This window comes from Heterodontus francisci, chromosome 42 (assembly GCF_036365525.1).
Source record: "Heterodontus francisci isolate sHetFra1 chromosome 42, sHetFra1.hap1, whole genome shotgun sequence".
NCBI classification, from domain to species: Eukaryota; Metazoa; Chordata; class Chondrichthyes; order Heterodontiformes; family Heterodontidae; genus Heterodontus; species Heterodontus francisci.
Genome location: NC_090412.1, coordinates 14,921,087 through 14,943,030, shown reverse-complemented (window position 1 = coordinate 14,943,030; position 21,944 = coordinate 14,921,087). Strand labels below are relative to the sequence as shown.

Below are 21,944 nucleotides of genomic sequence, written 5' to 3'. Positions count from 1 at the left end.
TGATCTGTTGATCGCTATACACAGAACGAAGCAATACCACAATGCGTGCTGGGCAATTCTGTAAACTGCACATTGTGTCATGTGGTTGGTTGACCATACCATCCCTGCAGGTTATTGCCCCATCTCAGACCTCCCTTTCCTCCTCCAACGTTTTGTAGTCTTCTACATTTCTGCCCATCTGCTTGAATTTCTGTCTGTGACATACCACTAAAATTTGCCCTAAGTAGGGAAATGGTCAGCCCACAATCTCCTCTAATATCTCTCCATGTACAGCTCAGTGGGACTGCTCTTGGTGGGACCCGCCATCCGTGGTTAACTAAAACAATTATAGATAGTATCAAACTTAAAGAAAAAGCCTATAATTGCACAAAGATGGGAAGCAGGTCAGAAGATTGGACAGAATATTAAAAACGCAAAGAAGGACTAAAAGATTGATAAGGAAGGTAAAATTAGAATACGAGAGAAAGCTAGCTAGAAATATAAAGACAGATAGTAAGAGTTTCTATAGATGTTTAAAAAAGATAAGAGTTAACAAAATGAGTGTTGGTCCTATAAAAAGTAAGTCTGAGGAATTAATAATGGATAATAAGGAGATGGCAGATGATTGAACAGATATTTTGCATCGGTTTTCACTGTTTAGGATACAAGTAACATCCCAGTATTAGCTGTAAGTCAGGAAATGGAAGGGAGGGAGTAACTCAAAATTACAATAACCAGGGAAGTGGTACTGAACAAATTGTTGGAACTGCGGGCTGGCAAGTCCCCCCAAGTCCTGATGGACTTCATCCTGGGGTGTTAAAAGAAGTGGCTCGTGAGATAGTTGATGCATTAGTTTCAGTTTTCCAAAATTCCCTAGATTCGGGGAAGGTTCCTTTAGATTGAAAAATAGTGAATGTAACTCCTTTGTTGAAAAAGGGAGGGAGACAGAAAGCAGGAAACTACAGGCCAGTTAGCTTAACATCATTCTTAGGGAAAATGTTAGAAGCTATTATTAAAGATGGTATATAGCAGGGCAATTAGAAAAATTCAAGGTAATCAGGCAGAGTCAACATGGTTTTGTGAAAGAGAAATCACGTTTAACCAATTTATTGGAGTTCTTTGAGGGAGTTACATGTGCTGTGGCTAAAGGGGAACCGGTGGATGTATTTTTTTTTTAGATTTAGAGATACAGCACTGAAACAGGCCCTTCGGCCCACCGAGTCTGTGCCGACCATTAACCACCTATTTATACTAATCCTACACTAATCCCCTATTCCTACCACATCCTCACCTGTCTCTATACATCCCCACCTGTCCCTATATTTCCCTACCACCTACCTATACTAGGGGCAATTTATAATGGAAATTTACCTATCAACCTGCAAGTCTTTTGGCTGTGGGAGGAAACCGGAGCACCCGGAGGAAACCCACGCAGACACAGGGAGAACTTGCAAACTCCACACAGGCAGTACCCAGAATTGAACCCGGGTCGCTGGAGCTGTGAGGCTGCGGTGCTAACCACTGCGCCACTGTGCCGCCCTAGTATTGTACTTAGATTTCCAGAAGGCATTTGATAAGGTGCCACATCAAAGGTTATTGCAGAAAATAAAAGCTCATGGTGTAGGGGGTAACATATTGGCATGGATAGAAGATTGGTTAGCTAACAGGAAACAAAGAATAGGCATAAATGGGTCATTTTCTGGTAGGCAAGATGTAATGGGTGGTGTGCCACAGGGATCTGTGCTGGGGCCTCAACTTTTTACAATTTATATAAATAACTTGGATGAAGGGACCGAAGGTATGGTTGCTAAATTTGCTGTTGACACCAAGATAGGTAGTAAAGTAACTTGTGAAGAGGATATAAGGAGGCTACAAAGGGATATAGATAGGTTAAGTGAGGGGGCAAACACCTGGCAAATGGAGTATAATGTGGGAAAGTGTGAAATTGTCCACTTTGGCAGGAAGAATAAAAAAGAAGCATATTATCTAAGTGATGAGAGATTGCAGAGCTCTGAGATGCAGAGGGATATGGGTGTCCTAGTGCATGAATCGCAAAAGGTTAGTATGTAGGTACAGCATGTAATTAGGAAAGCTAATAGAATGTTATTGTTTATCGCGAGGGGAATTGGGAATACAAAAGTAGGGAGGTTATGCTTCAGCTATACGGGGCATTGGTGCGACCACATCTGGAGTACTGTGTACACTATTGGTCTCCTTATTTAAGGAAAGATGTAAATGCGTTGGAGGCAGTACAGAGAAGGTTTACTAGACCTGGAATGGGCGGGCTGTCTTACGAGGAAAGATTGGACAGGCTAGGCTTATATCCGCTGGAATGTAGAAGAGGAAGAGACGACTTGATTAAAACATATAAGATTCTGAGGGGTCTTGACAGGGTGGATGTGGAAAAGATGTTTCCCCTTGTGGGAGAATCTCGAACTAGGGGTCACTGTTTAAAAATAAGGAGTCACCCATTTAAGACAGAGATGAGGTGAAATTTTTTCTCTCGGGGTCGTGAGTCTTTGGAATTCTTTTCCTCAAAAGGCAGTGGAAGCAGAGACTTTGAATATTTTTAAGGCAGAGGTAGATAGATTCTTGATAAGCAAGTGGGTGGAAGGTTATCGGGGGTCGGTGGAAATGTGGAGTAATCAGTTCAGCGGATGGCGGAGCTGGTTCGAGTGGCCTACTCCTGCTCCTAATTCGTATGTTCGTATGTTTCACTCCACTTAATTATCCAATTATAGCCATAAATATCAGAAATGGCTTCTCTTTCTGCCCTTGCACCAGAGTCACTCAAGGATCTCTCCACAGTCCCCTTTTTCACATCTATTTGCTGCTGCCCCTTGACGACATCATCTGAAAATGAGATCAGCTGACATGCACACTGATCACACCCGCTTTTCATCTTCGCCAACACTCTCAACCCCTCTATTGTCTCTGTGTTGTCAGTCTGCTTGTCTGACATCCAATTTTGTGCAGATTTTTCCAGAAAAACTAAGACTGAAACCACCATCTTTTGGCTCCCAACACAAACTCTGTACCCTTGCCACCCATTCATTCTCCTCCCCGGTCACAGTCTGAGAATGTTCATGTTCTTAATGTTCTATTCAATCCCGACTTGAGCTCCATATCCCCTCCATCACAAAACCTGCCTACTTCTATCTCCATTAACATTGCCTCCCTCAGTTTTAACACTGCTAAAACACTCATCTGTGCCATTTCCACCTCCAGACTTGACTATTTCATTGCTGTCCTGGCTGGCTTCCGTAAATTTCAGGACATCTAAAACTCTGCTGCCTGTATCCTGTCCTGCACCAAATCTCGCTCATCCATCATCCCTGTCCTTGCTAACCCATGTGGGCTCTGGACCCCAGCACCTCATGTTTTAAACTCTTGCCTTAATTTTGAAATCCCTTGGGCTCCCTGCTTTCTGTCTCTGTAGTCCCCTCCAGCCATACAGTCCTTCCCCGAATGCTCCATTTTTCTGATCCATTCTCTTCTCTTTGGTGGATGTGCCTTAATCCATTTAGGCCCTGTGCTCTGGAATTCATAAAACCCCATGACCTCTCCACCTTGCTCATTGAGTTTGAAACCCTCCTTAAAAGCCTTTGTTCACTCTTCTATCTCCTTTTTGGGTTTGGCCATTTTTTTTCAGCATACTTTTGTGAAACACTGTAGGATGTTTTTCTATGTTGAAGGCACTATATAAATGTGAGTTGTTGCTCTGCAGCTGTTAAGGGAAAGTTTTTCACGTCAATGCCCAGGTTTTTGAAACCGACTTAGGCTTTGAAATGAATAAAAACTTCAAGAAAAGTATTAAAGGACATAAAAGACAATTTGGTTAGTAAATTTAACCATGTTATTGTGAATTGTATTTTTTTTACCATCTTGTGTTTAAAAGATTATTTTGGACATTAGCAAATTCAGTTACTGAGGGACAGTGTGGATGAACATGTTTTCAAAAACATCTGTGAATGATTATTTTTCTTATTGGTTTATTCTCTTGACTGATTATTTGAGATTGGTTGCCTTCAAAATGGCAGTGTTCCAGCTGTTTGCTTTGGATTATTAAGCTGCATACCTCTTCTGTTCTGATTTGCTGCTTCTTTACTTGGAGCCAGTCAGCATTGTATGACTGCAAAGTGGTGAAGCCTTATATAAACGTTGACATCTGAAGTGTGACTAAAAATCCTGATACAGGATGGTCACAGGACTGTACAGCAGATGCAAATCTTTTAGTATATTGCTAGTACATCTCCTGTGGTGTTGCTTATGGTAAGTTAGCATGCCACTGTTTGTTTGCATTATATTTCTGTTGCCTTCCTCATCTACATCCTAATTCGCACAACAGCTCCCTCTGCCTCGAAGATGATGAATTGTTCTCAGTCATATGAAATTTTGTATTCTGGTAACTGATAAAGTTGTGTTGTGAAGTAGAATCATGGAATGGTTACAGCACAGAAGGAGGCCATTTGGCCTGTCTTGTCCTTGCTGGCTCACCTAGTCCCACTTTCCTGCCTTTTCTCTGTGGCCCTGCAAATTTTCCTCTTCAGATAATTATCCGGTTTTCTTTTGAAGGCCTCGATTGAATCTGCCTCCCCCACATTCTCGGACAGTGCATTCCAGATCCTAACCACTTCTGCATTAAACAAAAAGGTTTTCCTCATGTCTGTGTTGTTTCTTTTGCTAATTGCCTTAAATCAGTGTCCTCTCGTTCTGGATCCTTTGGCCAATGGGAACAGTTTCTTACTATCTTCTCTGTCCAGATCCCTCATGATTTTGAACACCTCTATCAAATCTCTTAATCTTCTCCAAGGAGAATAGCTCCAGTTTCTCCAACCTATCCACATAACTAAAGTTCCTCATCCCTGGAACCATTCTCGTGAATCTTTTCTGCACCCTCTCTAATGTCTTTTCATTCTTCCTAAAGTGTGATGCCCAAAACTGGACACAATACTCCAGTTGAGGCCGAATCAGGGTTTTATACAGGATTACTATAACTTCCTTGTTTTTTTACTCTATGCCCCTATTTATAAAGCCCAGGATACTATATGCTTTATTTAACTGCTTTCTCAACCTGTCCTACAACTGTCACTGATTTGTGCACATATACCCCAAGGTAAAGGCCTGCTCGGGTATAAAATTGAAACCGGACCCGAGTCCTTTAATTTTTATCCGCACCCGACCCCATCCGACCAGAGTACCGTAATAAAGTCAATGATATCAAACAGGTTATTATGCTCTGCCTTGTCCAAATGTTGTGATCTGTTCATCCGTTCCTGCAGCAGGCTATTCCTGCAGAATCGTGCAGATGGAGTTGGGAATCTGAGCTTGATCTCGTCACCAGGAACTAACTGTTCCTATTGGCCAAAGGATTCAGAACGAGAGGACACTGATTTAAGGTGATTAGCAAAAGAAACAACACAGACATGAGGAAAACCTTTTTGTTTAATGCAGAAGTGGTTAGGATCTGGAATGCACTGTCCGAGAATGTGGGGGAGGCAGATTCAATCGAGGCCTTCAAAAGAAAACCGGATAATTATCTGAAGAGGAAAATGACGTCAAAGAGACGCTCATTGCAGAGTGTGGAGTCCAGACTGCACGTTTCCTGCCTTGACCTGAATGTTCAATTGAAGATTACTTCCCGCAACAAGGCAGCACTGTCCACATGCAGCCCGACCCGACCCGAATGCTGGACTCGGAAGAGAGACCCAACCCGACCCATGTCGTTGGGTCTAGTCGGATTCGGGTCGGGAAGCCACGCTTTACCCCAAGGTCTCTGCTCCTGCACTCCCTTTAGATTTGAATCCTTTAATTTATATTGCCTTGCCTTGTTCTTCCTACCAAAATGAATCCCTTCACAATAGATTCTCATTTCTAAGTAGTTTATCTTGTGATCTTGAATAGAAATGTGGTTGTCACATGTTTAAGTGGCCACCAGTTATGTGTGAAAGCCTAAGATGTTGCCTCTAAAGCCTACAAAATGTTTTGGAAATGTGAAAGTTGTCACTATTTACCTAGAGGTCTATAATTAAGGAATTTCTCTCCTTGAAGTTCATGAGGCAAAAGTCTTTCTATTGGTTCCTTATAACTCAGTGAATTTTTGATGGCTGTTCAGCCATAAAGAGCACCAGGGCTGTGCAATTTCTTTGTTTTTACATGAAAACCCTTGCCTGTGGGATGTGTCAGAGCGACTTAAGCTTGCAGTTGCTTCTTGCATTGTTTTGCATCACAGATCTATCTGTCAGTTTCTTTCCACAACATTGTCCTTGGTGTATAGGTATCAGAGGGAGGTAATGTGCTTGAGATAATCTTGGTAAGTTTCTGCAATGCACCCTGTGGATTGTAAATATTGCAACTAGGCTGTGCCACTGGTGGAGGAGGTGAATGGAGGCCAGTGACAGGAGTGTGAATCACATAAACTTTACTCTGTCCCAGCATTGCAGCTGTGTGCATCCAGATGAGTATTTCAACACGCTCCTGTCTTGAACCTTTTATTAACTCCGTGAGTAGAGATTCCAGTCAAACTCAAAAATACTTCATGTATGTCCAACGGGAAACAATTGCCACAAAACTTCTTGGCGAATATCCATGCTGTATGGAGGGAGATGTCAGCACTTGCACATCATTGTCATACATGAAACAAACTAGTTCTTTTGATCAAAAGCAGAATGCAGCTATTTAAGAGACATACCATTTTTTATTTGATTAAAGCAACAATCTGATTTTTATGTAAATGAAAGGAATTTAAACTTTACTGCAAGGTGTAATGAATGCATCGCATGTGAATTGCCATCCATGGCTGATTTATGGTAATTTCATACCCTGACCTCACCAGTGGTATATTTCCTTTTGAAATAATATATGTTATGATAAATTAAAGTGGTTTGTATTTGAAACATTTAAGTTGGATTTAAATTTTTGGTTTATCTTCAATGAATAGAGATTGAAATCAATCTACTACAGTTATATTATGTAATCGATACTATATCACACTATCATTTGAGTCATGTGTCAGTAATTAGTATGAGAAATGAACAATATTGTAAGGCGTAAGAGGTTTTTCAAATTTTAGACTGTGACTCATGGAATTTGTGTCTGGCAAAAACCTCATCCGCTGTGATATTAACCATTTAATTATGTTCTACATAATCTCTAATCATGTATGTCCATGTGACTCTATGATAGAACAAGAAAGGGATGGACTGATTAAAGTTTTTCTTTTTAATATTTGTATTTCTACCTGATCTCTGGATTTCCAGAAGGCATTTGACAAGGTGCCACATAAAAGGTTATTGCACAAAGTAGGAGCTCATGGTGTAGGGGATAACATGTATTAGCATGGATGGAAGATTGGCTGGCTGGCAGAAAACCGAGAGTCTGCATAAATGGGTCATTTTCTGATTTGCAGGATGTGACAAGCGGAGTCTCGCAGGGATCTCCACTGGGGCCTCAACTTTTTACAATTTATATCAATGACTTAGATGAGGGGAGCAATGGCATGGTAGCTAAATTTGCAGATGATGCAAAGATAGGTAAGTAAGTATGTTGCGAAGAGGATATCAGGAGGTTGCAGACCCATATAGATAGGTTGAGTGAGTGGGCCTAAATCGGGCAGATGGAGTATAATGTGTGAAAATGTGAAGTTGTTCACTTTGGCAGGAAGAATAAAAAAGCAGAGTATTAAATGGAGAACGACTGCAGAATTCCGAGGTGCAGCGGGATCTAGGTGTTCTAGTGCATGAGTCACAAAACGTTAGTATGCAGCTATAGCAAGTAATAAAGGAGACTAATTGAATGCTATCCTTTATTACACGAGGAATTGAAAATAAAAGTAAGGATGTTATGCTTCAGTTATAGAGGGCATTGGTGAGACCACGTCTCGAATACTGTGCGCAGTTTTGGTCTCCTTATTTAAGGAAGGATGTACATGCGTTGGAGGTGGTTCAGAGGAAGTTTACTAGAGTGATACCTGGAATGAGTAGTTGCCTTATGAGGAAAGGTTGGACAGACTGGGCTTGTTTGCACTGGAGTTTAGAAGAGGGAGGGGAGACTAGATTGAAGTATACAAGATCCTGAACAGTCTTGACAGGGTGTGGAAAGGATATTTCCTCTTGTGGGTGAGTCCAGAACTAGGGGCACTGTTTTAAAATTAGGGATCGCCCTTTAGGACAGAGATGAGGAGAAATTTTTTCTCTCAAAGGGTTGTGCGACTTTGGAACTCTCTGCCTCAGAAGGTGGTGGAGGCGGGGTCATTGAATATTTTTAAGGCGGAGGTAGATAGATTCTTGTTACGCAAGGGAATCAAAGGTTATCAGGGGTAGATGGGAGCGTGGAATTCGAGACACAAACAAATCAGCCATAATCTTATTGAATGGCGGAGCAGGCTCAAGGGGCTGAATGGCCTACTTTTGCTCATGTTCGTATGTTACCTGTCTCATCATTTTCTCTCCTCTTCACGGTTGATTGCAGTTGCTTCTACCTGCCATCAACACTATGCCCTCAGATGGCTGTGTGGAGATAATGTGATGAGAAACATATGGTGAGACATTGACGCCTGACACCGTGAAATGGAGGGATGTTTTTCTTTTCTTCCCTATTTGCTGAGATCTTCCCAACAGCTCCATGAGGGAAAGAATAGGAGCAAGAGCATCTCTCATTTCAATTTGCTGAAGTGTGCCTTTGCTAGATGTCTGTCAAGAGGCTGCTCATCTTTATTGCAGGAGGTCAATAACTTGGATAAACTACTCAAAACAAAATCACTGCAGTATGATCTGGGTTGCAGTTAAGTGCTTTTCCATTATCTGCAAATTGGAGCTACACTCATGTGATGCAGAACTCATCTGTTTGATTACCATTTTTGATGTGAAATATGGAAGTTGTTATTTTGAATCACTATTTTAAAAATACCAATATGACTATTGAGTCATTTACAGTTATTAGATCATATGTGATTTAATTTTCTTACACTTCCCTCCTTGCCCTTCAGTTCCTGTAAATTTTACTCCTAATTTTCTGACTGCTGTAATAAATGAGGTTGTACATAAATACATCTGCTATATTTGGCAGATTGTGGCATAGGTATTGAACTTCGGTTCTGTTGTACAGAAGTGAATTAATAAATTTTGTTTTCTGACAAAATTCTGACTGTAGCTGTTAATTTTGTTGATCAGATAATTGATGAAAACAGGTTATCAATCACATTGCTGTTGCTTCATGGAATTATAGTATTGCTCTTGCATTATTACCAAGTAGTTTTGGGTACACATCAGTGTGGGAGTAGTAGCGTAACTAATAATTAGAATCAGGTTGGTAATCTGAACCCAAGAGGTGAGATACCACCTTTAGTAGGTAGTGTTACACTGCTGAGCTTTGTACTACGTGCTTACCATTTTTGATGTGAAATATGCAAGTTGTTATTTTGAATCGCTATTTTAAAAATACCAATGCAACTACTGAGTACTTGAGGTGCTGTAATCTACAAAGCAATGAACCAAGAGCTTGGAAATGGGATTAGGCTGTATAACTTTTTTTTTGGCCAGTGCAGACATGGTCTAAATGGCCTCTTTCTGTGCCACAAATTTCTATGATTCCATGAAAACCAAGAACATTACAATAATTGGTGAATGGAAATGTGCTTAAAATATCTTTGGTGCACAGACAGTGATTTTCAACATTTGCAATCAGTTACATATTCAATACAAATTTCGTGTACGAGGGCCTCCAAAAGCTGAGGCAGCAGCTGAATTAAAAACCATCAGCAGGCCTATAAGCAAATAAACAGAGACTGGGCCAGTGTTTTGTGGCAGATAGATTCATAATCAGCCTGTATGGCAGAGATGATAGTATTCTGATTTAAGGATTGTTAAATGGTGTTTACAAAAAGTCCTAAAATGTGAATTATTTTAATCCTAGATAAGTCAGTAAATGTAAAGAACAAAGAATTGTCTTTTTTTTACATTATTTCAGCCTAAATACTCCTTTTATGTTTGAACCACAAGTTCTTATAAAATGTTAATAAAAGCCACAAACTAAGTAACTATGCCTTTCTAATATCTAAATTTAACACAGAATTACCCATCACCTACTCCACTTTTTTTTCCAAAAACATACTGTGGGTTTACAGGTGATTTTTTTGTTTTGTTTTTTTGTTTTACATTTGACATGAATTACAAATGAAATTTGGCTGCTGAAAATTTAAACTTATATTGGGTGTCTTTTTTCCCCCTCCTCCTTCCCATCCCAGGACTCGGGGGTTCTACTTCTAGGATTCCAAGCCAGTCGCTAGGAGATGGTGTGCAGTAACACTCTGGGGGTAACTGTCCCTCATAGTTTGGGTACATGCCGCTTCATATAGCAGCAAAACTGAGATTGGCCACGAGGTGTCATGGGGTTTGAAGGTTCTGGCTCCACTGCCATTGCACTGGACATTGGTGCCCCAGTGCATGTGCCATATCACCATCTCAACAGATACTGCAGTTTTAACATCGCAATGAGCATACAACGTAACTCAAAGTTGGTAGGGGTCATCATAGTCTTTGGAATATTCAAATTCCAACAGTTTTTGTTTTCCAGTAGACATGTTTAATGCAGTAAAATTGGCCTTTTCTGGTGAAAATCTGTAGGGAAATCAAGAGATGTGCAAGAACTATAGAGTGGTGATATTGGAGGACTTCAATGACCCAAATATTGATTTGGGATAATGTTAGAGTAAAGGGGTTAGAGTTAGAGTAAAGAGTAAGGAGGGAGAGGAAAACCTGAAATGTGTTCAGGAGAACTTCCTTGACCAGTATGTCCAACTCGGAAGGAGGCATTTCTGGATCTGGTGCTGGGGAATGAGGTGGGCCAATTGACTCTGGAAGAACACTTGGTTAAGTGTGATCATCATATCATAAGGTTTTGATTAGTAATGGAGAAGAACAAGGAACAATCTAAAGTAGAACTTCTAAATTGGAAGAGGGCTAACTTCAATAGGATGGATAAAATGGAACCAAAGATTGACAGGAAAAACTGTAATGCAACAATGGATGTTGTTTAAGGAGCAGATTTTCAAGTACAGGCTAGGTACATTTCAACAAGGGCAAAAGGTAAGGAACCCAAAGCCAGGGCTCCTTGGATGACGAGGGAGATAGAAAATATGATGAAACAAAAAAAAGGGTGTGTGATGCATGTCAGCTGAATTCTTCAAGCAGGAACCAGGCCAAATGCAATAAGTTGAGAGGGGAAGTGAAGAGGAAAATAAGACTAGCAAAGAGGGAATATGAAAATAGAATGGTAGTTAATACAAAAGGGAATACAAAAATCTTCTACCGGCATTGTCACGGACATGTAATTATCTTTCTCCTCGGATTCAAAACCACCTATGCCTTTATGACTGTTAAAAGCAGTGCACCTTTAAGGGAGAGAAGATTCTGGCGACACAGTGTGCCATAGTTGCATTTTTGTTACCCGAGACAACAGCAGGAGAGAGAGAGAGAGGTCACATGGTAATGTTTCCACTTGGCTGTGTGTGGAACTGGCAGAAACTGGCTGAAGCCAGTTAGTTTGGAGAGACTTTCCAGCGAGGTGTACTGAAGAGAAAAGGAGCTGCTTGTACTCTCTTAGCAAAAATTCTACAAGGAGCTACAAGCCAATTTAATTCCCTAAGTAAAGAAGAAAAGCATTCTTTTTCAAGTGACTGTTTGTATTGCTGTGCTCATAGTTCAAAGAACTGTTTGATGCTTGCTGCAGCCGAAGAGTTGCATGCCTATCTACTGAAGGACTATTTTCATCAAATCTACGTGAAGGCTTCGAGTGACTTTTCACATTAGAAGACCTCATCCATTAGGAACATAACTTACTAAACTTTAGTTATTTTATTTATTCTTAAGAGACAGCTAATTTTTAAAAACTCAACTTTTAAAACCAATTAACTTAGTTTTTGAGTGTATGTGTGTGAATGCAGGAGTTAGGTTAAAGTAAGAAGTTATAAGGTCTTTAGACATAGGTTTTAAAAAAAAATAAATAGTTAATTTGTTGTCTAAAGATACCTGATTTGGTCTGTTTCATTCTGGGATTACTAGAGTGTTTAATTTGGCTGTTTTCAGATTGGGTGTGAGAGCTTAATAATATGCTGCGACTTGTGGAGTGACGGGACTGAATTGACAGTGCGTTGCTCCCGCCGCGGTCGTAACAGCGTGTAAATAGTAAGTTGGTTGTAAAAGTTGGGGTGGAGCCTATTAAAGACAAAGAGGCTGATATATTCTTAGAGGGGCAAGGCAAGAATACTTAATGAATACTTTGTATTGGTGTTTATGAAGGAAGGCGATGCTGACAAAACATCGGTAGAAGCGGAGATGGTGGAGATAATGGATGGGGTGAAAATTGATAGGAAGGATGTACTGGAAAGGCTGGCTATGCTTAGAGTGGATAAGTTGACTGGTCCAGATGGCTTGCATCCCAGATTGCTAAAGGAAGTGGGAGTGAAGATAGCAGAAGGACTTGCCTTATACCCTTTCTTGAATAAGATTGGAAGATTAAGGACTTTTGTAATAACTACAGGCCGATCTGTTTAACATCAGTGGTAGGTAAAGTTTTAGAAACAATAATCAGGGAAAAAAATCAATAGGCACTTGGAGAGGATTGAGTTAATTAATGAGAGCCAGCATGGATTTGTAAAAAGATCATGCTTGACTATTCTAATTTAATTTTTTGATGAAGTAATAGAGAAGGTTGATGAAAGGAAAGCAATGGATGTTGTCTATATCAATTTTAAGAAATCGTTTGACAAAGTACCACATAAAAGGCTAGTTAAAAAAATTGAGGCTCATGGAATAAGAAGATCAGGGTCAGTTTGAATTTTTAAAAAATTGGCTTAAGGATAGAAAACAGCGAGTTGTGGTAAATGATTTGGAGTTAATAAGGACTGGAAGATGGTAGACAGTGGTGCGCCCCAAGCTTCAGTGTTAGGACCACTGCTTTTTTGATATATATAAATGACTTGGGTATTGAAATACAGAGTAAAATTTCAAACTTTGCTGATGATACCAAACTTGAAGGTGTGGCAAACTGTGAGGATGATACCAGTCAACTGCAACAAGACTTAGATAGGCTAGTCGAATGGAAAGACAAATGGCTGATGGAATTTAATACAGAGAAGTATGAGGTGATGCATTTTGGCAGAAGGGATAGGGAGAGGCAATATAGACCAATTTGCGCAGCTGTAAAGAGCATACAAGGACAGAGGGACCTGGGGGTTCATGTACATAGATCTTTGAATGTGGCAGGACATACTGAGAGAGTAGTTAACAAAATAAACCTGTAACTAGAGATGGTAGAGGTAATGGATGGGGTGATAATTGATGGGAAGGATGTATTGGAAAGGCTAGCTATGCTTCGAGTGGATAAGTTGCTTGGTCAAGATGGCTTTCATCCCAGGTTGCTAAAGGAAGTGGGGGTGGGGATAGCACACCAACTAGCTAACTGCCGGCATTCCGAAGGGATCGTTCCCTCCGCAACATCCTGGTCCACTCCTCCATTAGCCGCGACACCTCGACCTCGACCCCTTCCTACGTTACCTTCCCATGCAATCACTGGAGGTGTAATACCTGCCCTTTTACCTCCTCTCTCCTCGCTATTGAAGGCCCCAAATACTCCTTCCAGGTGAAGCAGCAATTTGCTTGCACTTTCTTCAATTTAGTATACTGTATTTGCTGCTCACAATGTGGTCGCCTCCACATTGGGGAGACCAGACGCAGAGTGGGTGACCGCTTTGTGGAATACCTGTGCTCAGTCTGAAAGCATGAACCTAAGCTTCCGGTTGCTTGCTATTTCAACACCCCCCTCGCGCCCACCCCCCCCACACACTCTCATGCCCACATTTCTGTCCTTGGCGCAAAAAATAAAATAAAAATGAAAATAGAAAAATATTTTTTAAAAATCCAGTCATGCCATGAAAGTGTTGAACTCAAGGTTGAGTCTGTGAGGCTGTAAAGTACCTAATCGATAGCAAAGTATATGGGATCTTATGCTTCATAAATAGAGGTATTGAGTACAAAAGCAGGGAAGTTATGCTGGACGTTTATAAAGCTGTGGTAGGTCACAACTAGAATATTGTGTCCAGTTCTGGTCACCACACTTCAGGAAAAATGTGAGGATATAGAGGAGATTTATCAGAATCATTCCAGGGAGAGGGATTTTATCTACAAGGTGAGGTTGGAGAAGCTGGGGTTGTTCTCCTTGGGGCAAAGGAGATTGAGGGGAGATTTGATAGCGGTGTATAAGATTATGACAGGTTTAGATGAGGTAGACAAAGAAAAGCTGTTCTTATTAGCTGATGGTATGAGGACTAGAGGACATGGGTTTCAGATTTTCGGCTAGAGATGCAGGGGGGTTGTGAGGAAGAACCTTTTTACGCAATGAGTGGTAATAATCTGGAACTCGCTGCCTATGAGGTGGTGGAAGTGGAGACGATGAATGATTTCAGAAGGAAATTGGGTGGGTACTTGAGGGAAATAAGCTTGCAGGGCTACAGGGATAGAGTGAGGGAATGGGACTGATTGGATTGTTCTACAGAGAGTTGGCTTGGACTTGATGGGCCGAATGGCTTCCTTCTGTGCCGTTATGACTCCGATTCTAGATTGGACCATACCATTAACTCCGATTGAAAGTAATTCAGGGAAATCCTTTACAGACCACAAACTGACCTTTTTAATTAGTTCTAGGTACATGATGTAATCCAAAGAGATTGCTATAGTAATTTTGAAATAAAGAAAATGCTGAAAATTAATAGTTAGGCAGTATCCAATAGAAAAAGTTGAATTGACCTTTTAGGGCAGAACACTTAATCAGAGCCCATGTTTATTTCTTCCCATGCCATTACTCAGTAGCCCAAATGCTTTTCCCACGTCAGAGTGAATTACATAAACCGCCTTTTGTTGCTTAGAATAGAATATCCTCTTTATTGGGGGGTATAGCAACATGTGTGAATGACTGCTTTGCTGAATATCTCTATTCTGTACTTAATCACAATCCAGACTTCCTCATGACTCATCAGTTAAATTTACACTCCCATTTTGTCTTTGACCCATGCTAATCTGGTGTTAAAAGGGAGTTATAATGAAGGGACACAATAGCAACTGTAACTGAACATTCTTTTTCAAATGCTGAACAATTGTGCTTTTCTAGTATTTTTGTTTGCAGTTATGCTTCCCAACATTCATTTTATCTATTATAATTATGCATATTTTTGTAATTACAGTGATTAAGTTCCTGATTGAGAATGGAAAAACCACCTTTTAAGCAGGTTCAGACATGTGGGCCCTGGGATCTAAAAGAGCGTCTTGGAACAGGAGGTTTTGGACATGTCTATATGTATGAACATAAGGTAAATATTACACACTCCTGAGAAATCTGGCTTTTGTGGTATAATCTACAAAGTATTTTTAGATTAAACAAAAAATTACTGGATGACCCTAAATTTCTTTTTGGGGGACCTTATGATCTCCCTGACCCTTCAACTGGTGAATTCAAGATTGCTGATTTCTCCGTAGTTGCTATTGTTATGGCTTATAATTCACAAACACGAGTTTGTCATTGTACAAGTTGAATATTCCTTTATTTTAATTCCCATTTGGTTGGAATGCTTGGCTTCCATGAAATACACAAATCAACTGAGATTGCATCTCCTTCTAACTAGTAATCTCTATGACAGGAAGCTGTGGAATTTGGGTATTCCTGGGAAGCAGTTGCTAGTTAAATCTCCCTGACTCATAAACGGCAACCAAGTGGGCGGTTAGCTTGCTTCCAGCTGCTACCATGCCATTCTGAACAGTTGCTAAGAAAGAGTGACCTGGGGATAATTTTATTTCTGTGGGGAACAGTGAAGTGCTTGAGGTCAGGAACTCATCGAGTCATTGAGCATTGGGGGAAGCAAATTTGGTTCTTATTGCTTCATTTTGCTGAGCTTAATGCTATGATTTTCTAAGCTACCAAACTATCTAACCTACATTTATTTCGATGTATATAGGCATGTATGGGTTCTATGGAAACTGTATTGGAAACTTGGGTTTGATTAGAATTACTTCTAAGAGCCTGATGGAGATCCAGTCAACAATAATGGCTTGCTAGTTTCTTCTCTGTGTTAGTTTAAATATTAAATTACATTTCTGCTTAGGTAATTTGGTTAGGTACAAAAAGGAGGCAAGTTTTATATCTCTCGAATTTCTCTCTTGTCATGCAATCATTCTATTACTCTATTGCTGGAAAATGGGATTAGAATAGATAGGCTTGATGGCTGGCGCTGACACGGTGGTCTGAAGGGCCTGTTTCTGTGCTGCAAAACTGTGACTCTATGTAATGTGCTGTTTTATAGGATCTTTAACATAGAAAATGTCCCAAAGTGAGGGTGAGTGGAGAAACAGGAAGAAAGAAAATAGTTAAAATTAATGGAGAAAAGGACATTGAGCCATCGATGTCAGTAGAGGTGACAAAGTTTGGTCAAAAATCTGGACTTCGATATGCTTTTTAAAAAAAAATGGAGAGGCGGGGGGATTTATGGAGTAAGATGAAGAGAGTAGGGCTGAGATAGCTAAAGCTTCTCTCAAAAATGATTGGGTAAAGTCAGATGGGGAGGGAATGTGCAAAGGACCAAATCCCAAGGATTGAACTTGTTTGCATCCTGAAAGGAATTCTAAATTCTAATATCACCACTTTTCTCCACCTCTGTCACCCTCCCAACAACATACACACCTGTTAGAAGCTCTCCCCAAGACTTGTGAGCATATTCTTTAGATGTTCATTCAAGATTTTCCTCCACATGAAAAATAATTTAAGTATCCTTTTGATTCCTGTAACATTTTTGACCAAGATTGTTTTCAGTAAGCATGATCTCTTTGTAGCTCAGTAAGTTTACCCAATAAGTAGTTCAGCTATGCAGACAAGGGGGAAGGTCAGGTTTGATTTCCTCCCAGCCTATGCTGGATTAGTTGATCTGTCAGAAGGGTGATTAGGATGTTACAGTTGATCTTAATGCACCTCGGCTAGATAGGGAAAAATCAGCCAGAGTTCCTAATCATAGTTTCATAGTCCACTGCTGTAAGCGTTATTATGTGGATGTCAGATGAAAAGATGAATGTGCTTGGCTGCGATGCCTAATATTTTGCTAACATACAGCATTCATGGAACCATACCCGAATAATGAGCCCCTTCTTCAGCTTATCTGCTGCCGAAACCTGCATTCATGCCTTTGTCATCTCCAGACTCGACGGCTGCAAAGCTCTCTTGGCCAGCCTCCAAATCTGCACCCACCATAAACCTCAGCTCATTACAAAACTCTGCTGCCTATATCCTAACCCGCATGAAGTTCCCTTAACCAATACCCATCACCCAGGTGCTTACTGACCTATGTTGGCTTCTAGTCCCTCAGTGCCTACAATTTAAATTTCTTCTGTTCAAATTCCTTCATGGCCTCAGCCATCCCTCCTATCTCTGTGTAATTTGCTGCAGCCCTTCAACCTTCCAAGATCATGGCATTCCTCCAACTCTGGCCTTTTTGTGCATCACCTTTGCCCCACTGTTGGCGATCATGCTTTCACCCGTGTAGGCCTTAAGCTCTGGAATATCCCTCTCTAAACCTCTCTCCCTTTTGATTTTTCTCCTTCTTTAAGATCCTTCTCTAAACCTACCTCCAAACTTTAACTTACCTCTCCTAATATCTCCTATTTTGGTATGATGTCAGTTTTTGTTTATTTGCGCTTCTGTAAAGTGCCTTAGAGCATTTTCCAACATGAAAGGTGCTATACAATTATAGGTTGTTGTCTTTGATTTTGTCTTGCACATCCCAGATTTTAATCCCTCCACCATTGGCAGCCGTGCCTTCAGCTGCCTCGGCCCTAAGTCCTGGAATTCCCATCTTAAAACTCTCTGCCTCTGTCTTCCCCTTAAAACCTACCTCTTTAACCAAGCTTTTGGTACCCTCTTAAGATTATCTCTTTATGTGACTCAGTGTAAAGTTTTGTTGATAAGGCATTATATAAATACAAGTCGTTGTACGCTTCAGAAATGAGATTCCGATTTCACTTCATGTACAGATTTTTTATATAGGTGTTGCCATAAAAGTGTGCACGCATGGACATCTGTAAGATGATCAGATAATTTTAAGTTTGACACTAGTGGTTGTTGGGAGCTAACAAAGATTTTGGAAAAAATGGTGTGTGTGAGATACCAATAGGATGGTCACAGATTTCCTAAAGCCTGATTGTTCGGGTGGTGATTAACTGTATTTGAACTTCTGCATATAGGGAATATAAACCATCTCGAAATATTCTGCATGTAGCAAAAATGGAGGTCGAGTTATGGTGTTAGCATTTGTGTGACCTTTTTTGGATCTGAGTAGCTTCAGCAACTCTTGTGTGTAGTGACATAAGCATAGAGGCGCAAGTGCTACCAACTCTGCTGCAATTGTAATCTTGTAAAGGACTGTCTTACCACAACACTGTGAAGTAAGAGAGGTGCTTTCCCCATTGGGCTGCAGGGTTCATTTAAGGGCCTTGATTGGCCTGGGGCAGGCGGGCCGTTTCTCACCGCTGCACCCCCGCGTAAAATTGCAGCGGGGGCTGGAAGGCGTCGGGAACGGCCCCCCCCCCCCCCGCCACCTCCCGCTCAATGTCTCTCTTCTCACCACCCCACCCCCACCACCAGCCTGCTCGTTAGGGGGCTGTAAAATTCCAGGGGGGATGGTGTGTGTGCGTGTGACACTAAGCATATTTTTAAGATTGTCCCAGTGTAGTTCAGATGTGGTATTGTAATGGATCAAATGATCAATATTCATCAAAGATTGCATCAGAAATGATTTCTTTGAACTAGTGAGTTACTTCTTGGCTGTATTTCAACTTGTAAACTTTCCTTTGAAGTAGTAAAACTATTTTGTTTAGGTGCCTATTTTCCCTCTGTACTATAAAGACTGTCAATCAGATGTTTATCTAAATTCAGAAGGAATGGTTGCAAACCAAGGGTTCAGATAAAGAATAAATCAAAAACTAACTGAAATAAAGACAGAAAATGCTGGAAATACTCAGCAAGTCAAGCAGTATCTGTGAAGAGATTTCAGGAAACAATTATGACTTTTTATGTAAACAGTTTTTTTTACTTCCCAAATAAACCTACAAATCCAAACTTCTGTTCCAGAACACTGGAGAAAGGATTGCAGTTAAGGCCTGTCGTTTAGAGTTGAGCGCAAGAAACAAAGAGAGATGGAGCCATGAGATTCAAATTATGAAAAAGTGAGTGCACTCTTGGAGATCTACAGAAATTTCATTAGCGAAGTGTTCAGATCTTGCCAAACAAATTGAGGTAATTTTGGTCACCATGGATAATAATTTTGATTTCTGGCTGGTTGTGTACGGTGGAAAATACACACATAAACCATTGGTGAAGAACTTTTGGGAAAGATTAATATAGGATTTGTGATTGAACATGTAAATATCATCAATTTGGAAGGGAATATTCCACATATTAAGTAATGTGTCTAATAATGGTCCGCAAGACACCAGGGAAACTTGTAGCCTGGAGATTGCTGCTTCCTGGGGTATGACATCAATGTTGACTGGCCAACTAACTGCTATATTTAATAACTAATAAAGTTTGGTTAGGCTTCCAGTTGTCTGAGTAGTTTCATTTTTTTTGCATTTAGTACCCTTCTTGTAAAATGCCCAAATTGTGAATATGCATGTACTAACATTGAACAACATTCCTCAGTTTTAGGATCTCTTGACATGTCTCCTTGTGTCCTCATATGTGACATTGAGAATCTCTTGGATAGATGCAGTAAATGTTACTTAAGCGGCTTCATGCTCCATGTGAATATACTTTTTTGAGGGAAACTTAAAATAAGATTGCAAAGAGCACGCAACGGGGTTTTGTACTATTTTCCCAAATGTAAAAGAGTGCATGTTTTGGTATTTAAATAATATCTGGATTTGCACTGTTTTGATCATTGAATAATTGGTACAGTTAGAGCTCCCTGACACTCAGTAAGTTGAATGCAATTTCATCTAATTAAGAATTCAAATATTCACTTTTTAAAAAAAAATCTCCAAAATGGCCTAAAGTTAATGAGAATTCCTCAAAGTTTAGATATCTCAAATGGATTTTCGTAACCACATTGAGCTAATGAAAAGTGGAAGATGCACCTTTCACATTTCATGAGGTTGAGAAAGCGAAAAGTTGCATTTATACAATAGCTTTCGCATTAAGAATATCCTCCATCGTGCTGTCTGGCACTACCACTGTGCTAAATGGGATAGATTTCAAACAGATCTAGCAATGGAAAAATGGGTATCCATGAGGCACTGTGGGCCATCAGCAGCAGCAGAATTATTCTCAATCACAATCTGTAACCTCATCGCCCGGCATATCCCCCACCTTACCATTACCATCAAGCCGGGGTACCAACCCTGTTTCAATGAAGAGTGCAGGAGGGCATGCCAGGAGCAGCACCAGATATACCTCAAAATGAGGTATCAACCTGGTGAAGTTACAACCCAGGACTGGCCTGCGTGCAAAACAGCATAAGCAGCATGCGATAGACAGAGCTAAGTGACCCCATAACCAACGGATCAGATCTAAGCTCTGCAGTCCTGCCACATCCAGTCATGAATGCTGGTGGACAATTAAACAACTAACTGGAGGAGGTGGCTCCACAAATCTCCCATCCTCAATGATGGGGGAACCCAGTACATTCGTGCAAAAGATAAGGCTGAAGCATTTGCAACAATCTTCAGCCAGAAGTGCCGAGTTGATGATCCATCTCCGCCTCCTCCTGAAGTCCTCAGCATCACAGATCGCAGTCTTCAGTCAATTTGAATCACTTTGCATGATATGAAGAAATGACTGAAGCACTGGATGCTGCAAAGGCTATGGGCCCTGACAACATTCAAGCAATAATACTGAAGGCCTGTGCTCCATAACTTGCCGCGCCCCTAGCCAAGCTGTTCCAGTTCAGCTACAACACTGGCATCTACCTGGCAATGTAGAAAATTGCCCAGGTATGTCCTGAACACAAAAAGGAGTACAAGTCCAACCTGGCCAATTACTGCCCTATCAATCTATTCTCAATCATTAATAACGTGATGGAAGGTGTCGTCGACAGTACTCTCAAGCAGCACTTGCTTAGCAATAACCTGCTCAGTGATGCTCAGTTTGGGTTCCGCCAAGTCCACTCAGCTCCTGACCTCCTTACAGCCTTGGTTCAAACGTGGACAAAAGAGCTGAACTCAAGGGGTGAGGCAAGAGTGTCTGCCCTTGACATCAAGGCAGCATTTGACCGAGTATGGCATCAAGGAGCCCTCGCAAAACTGGAGTCAATGGGAATTGGGGGAAAACTCTCTGCTGGTTGGAGCCATACGTAGCGCAAAGGAAGATGGTTGTGGTTGTTGGAGGTCAATTATCTGAGCTCCAGAACATCACTATCGGAGTTTCTCTGGGTAGTGTCCTCGGCCCATCTTCAGCAACTTATTCAATGATCTTCCTTCAGTCATAAGGTCAGAAGTGGGGATGTTCGCTGATGATTGCACAATGTTCAGCACCATTCGCGACCCCTCAGATACTGAAGCAGTCCATGTAGAAATGCAGCAAGACCTGGACAATATCCAGGCTTGGGCTGATAAGTGGCAAGTAGCATTTGTGCTATGACCATCTCCAACAAGAGAGAATCTAACCATCTCCCCTTGACATTCAATGACATTACCAGCGCTGAATCCCCCACTATCAACATCCTAGGGGCTACCATTGACCAGAAACTGAACTGGAGTAGCCATATAAATACCGTGGCTACAAGAGCAGGTCAGAGACTAGGAATTCTGTGGCAAGTAACTCACCACCTGACTCCCCAAAGCCTGTCCAGCATCTACAAGGCGCAAGTCAGGAGTGTGATGGAATACACTACATTTGCCTGGATGGATGCAGCTCCAACAACACTCAGGAAGCTCGAC

General features: G+C 41.0%; 1 protein-coding gene across 1 annotated transcript in view; it reads left to right on the top strand.

Moving 5' to 3' along the window:
• Positions 1 to 21,944, top strand: part of chuk (component of inhibitor of nuclear factor kappa B kinase complex) — a 110,881-nt gene that overhangs the window by 14,736 nt on the left and 74,201 nt on the right. The window contains exons 2-3 of the mRNA XM_068020610.1: positions 15,215 to 15,340; positions 19,141 to 19,235. Of these exons, the coding sequence (XP_067876711.1) occupies positions 15,236 to 15,340; positions 19,141 to 19,235 (200 nt within the window). The 5' untranslated portion in view covers positions 15,215 to 15,235. The remainder of the gene's footprint in view (positions 1 to 15,214; positions 15,341 to 19,140; positions 19,236 to 21,944) is intronic.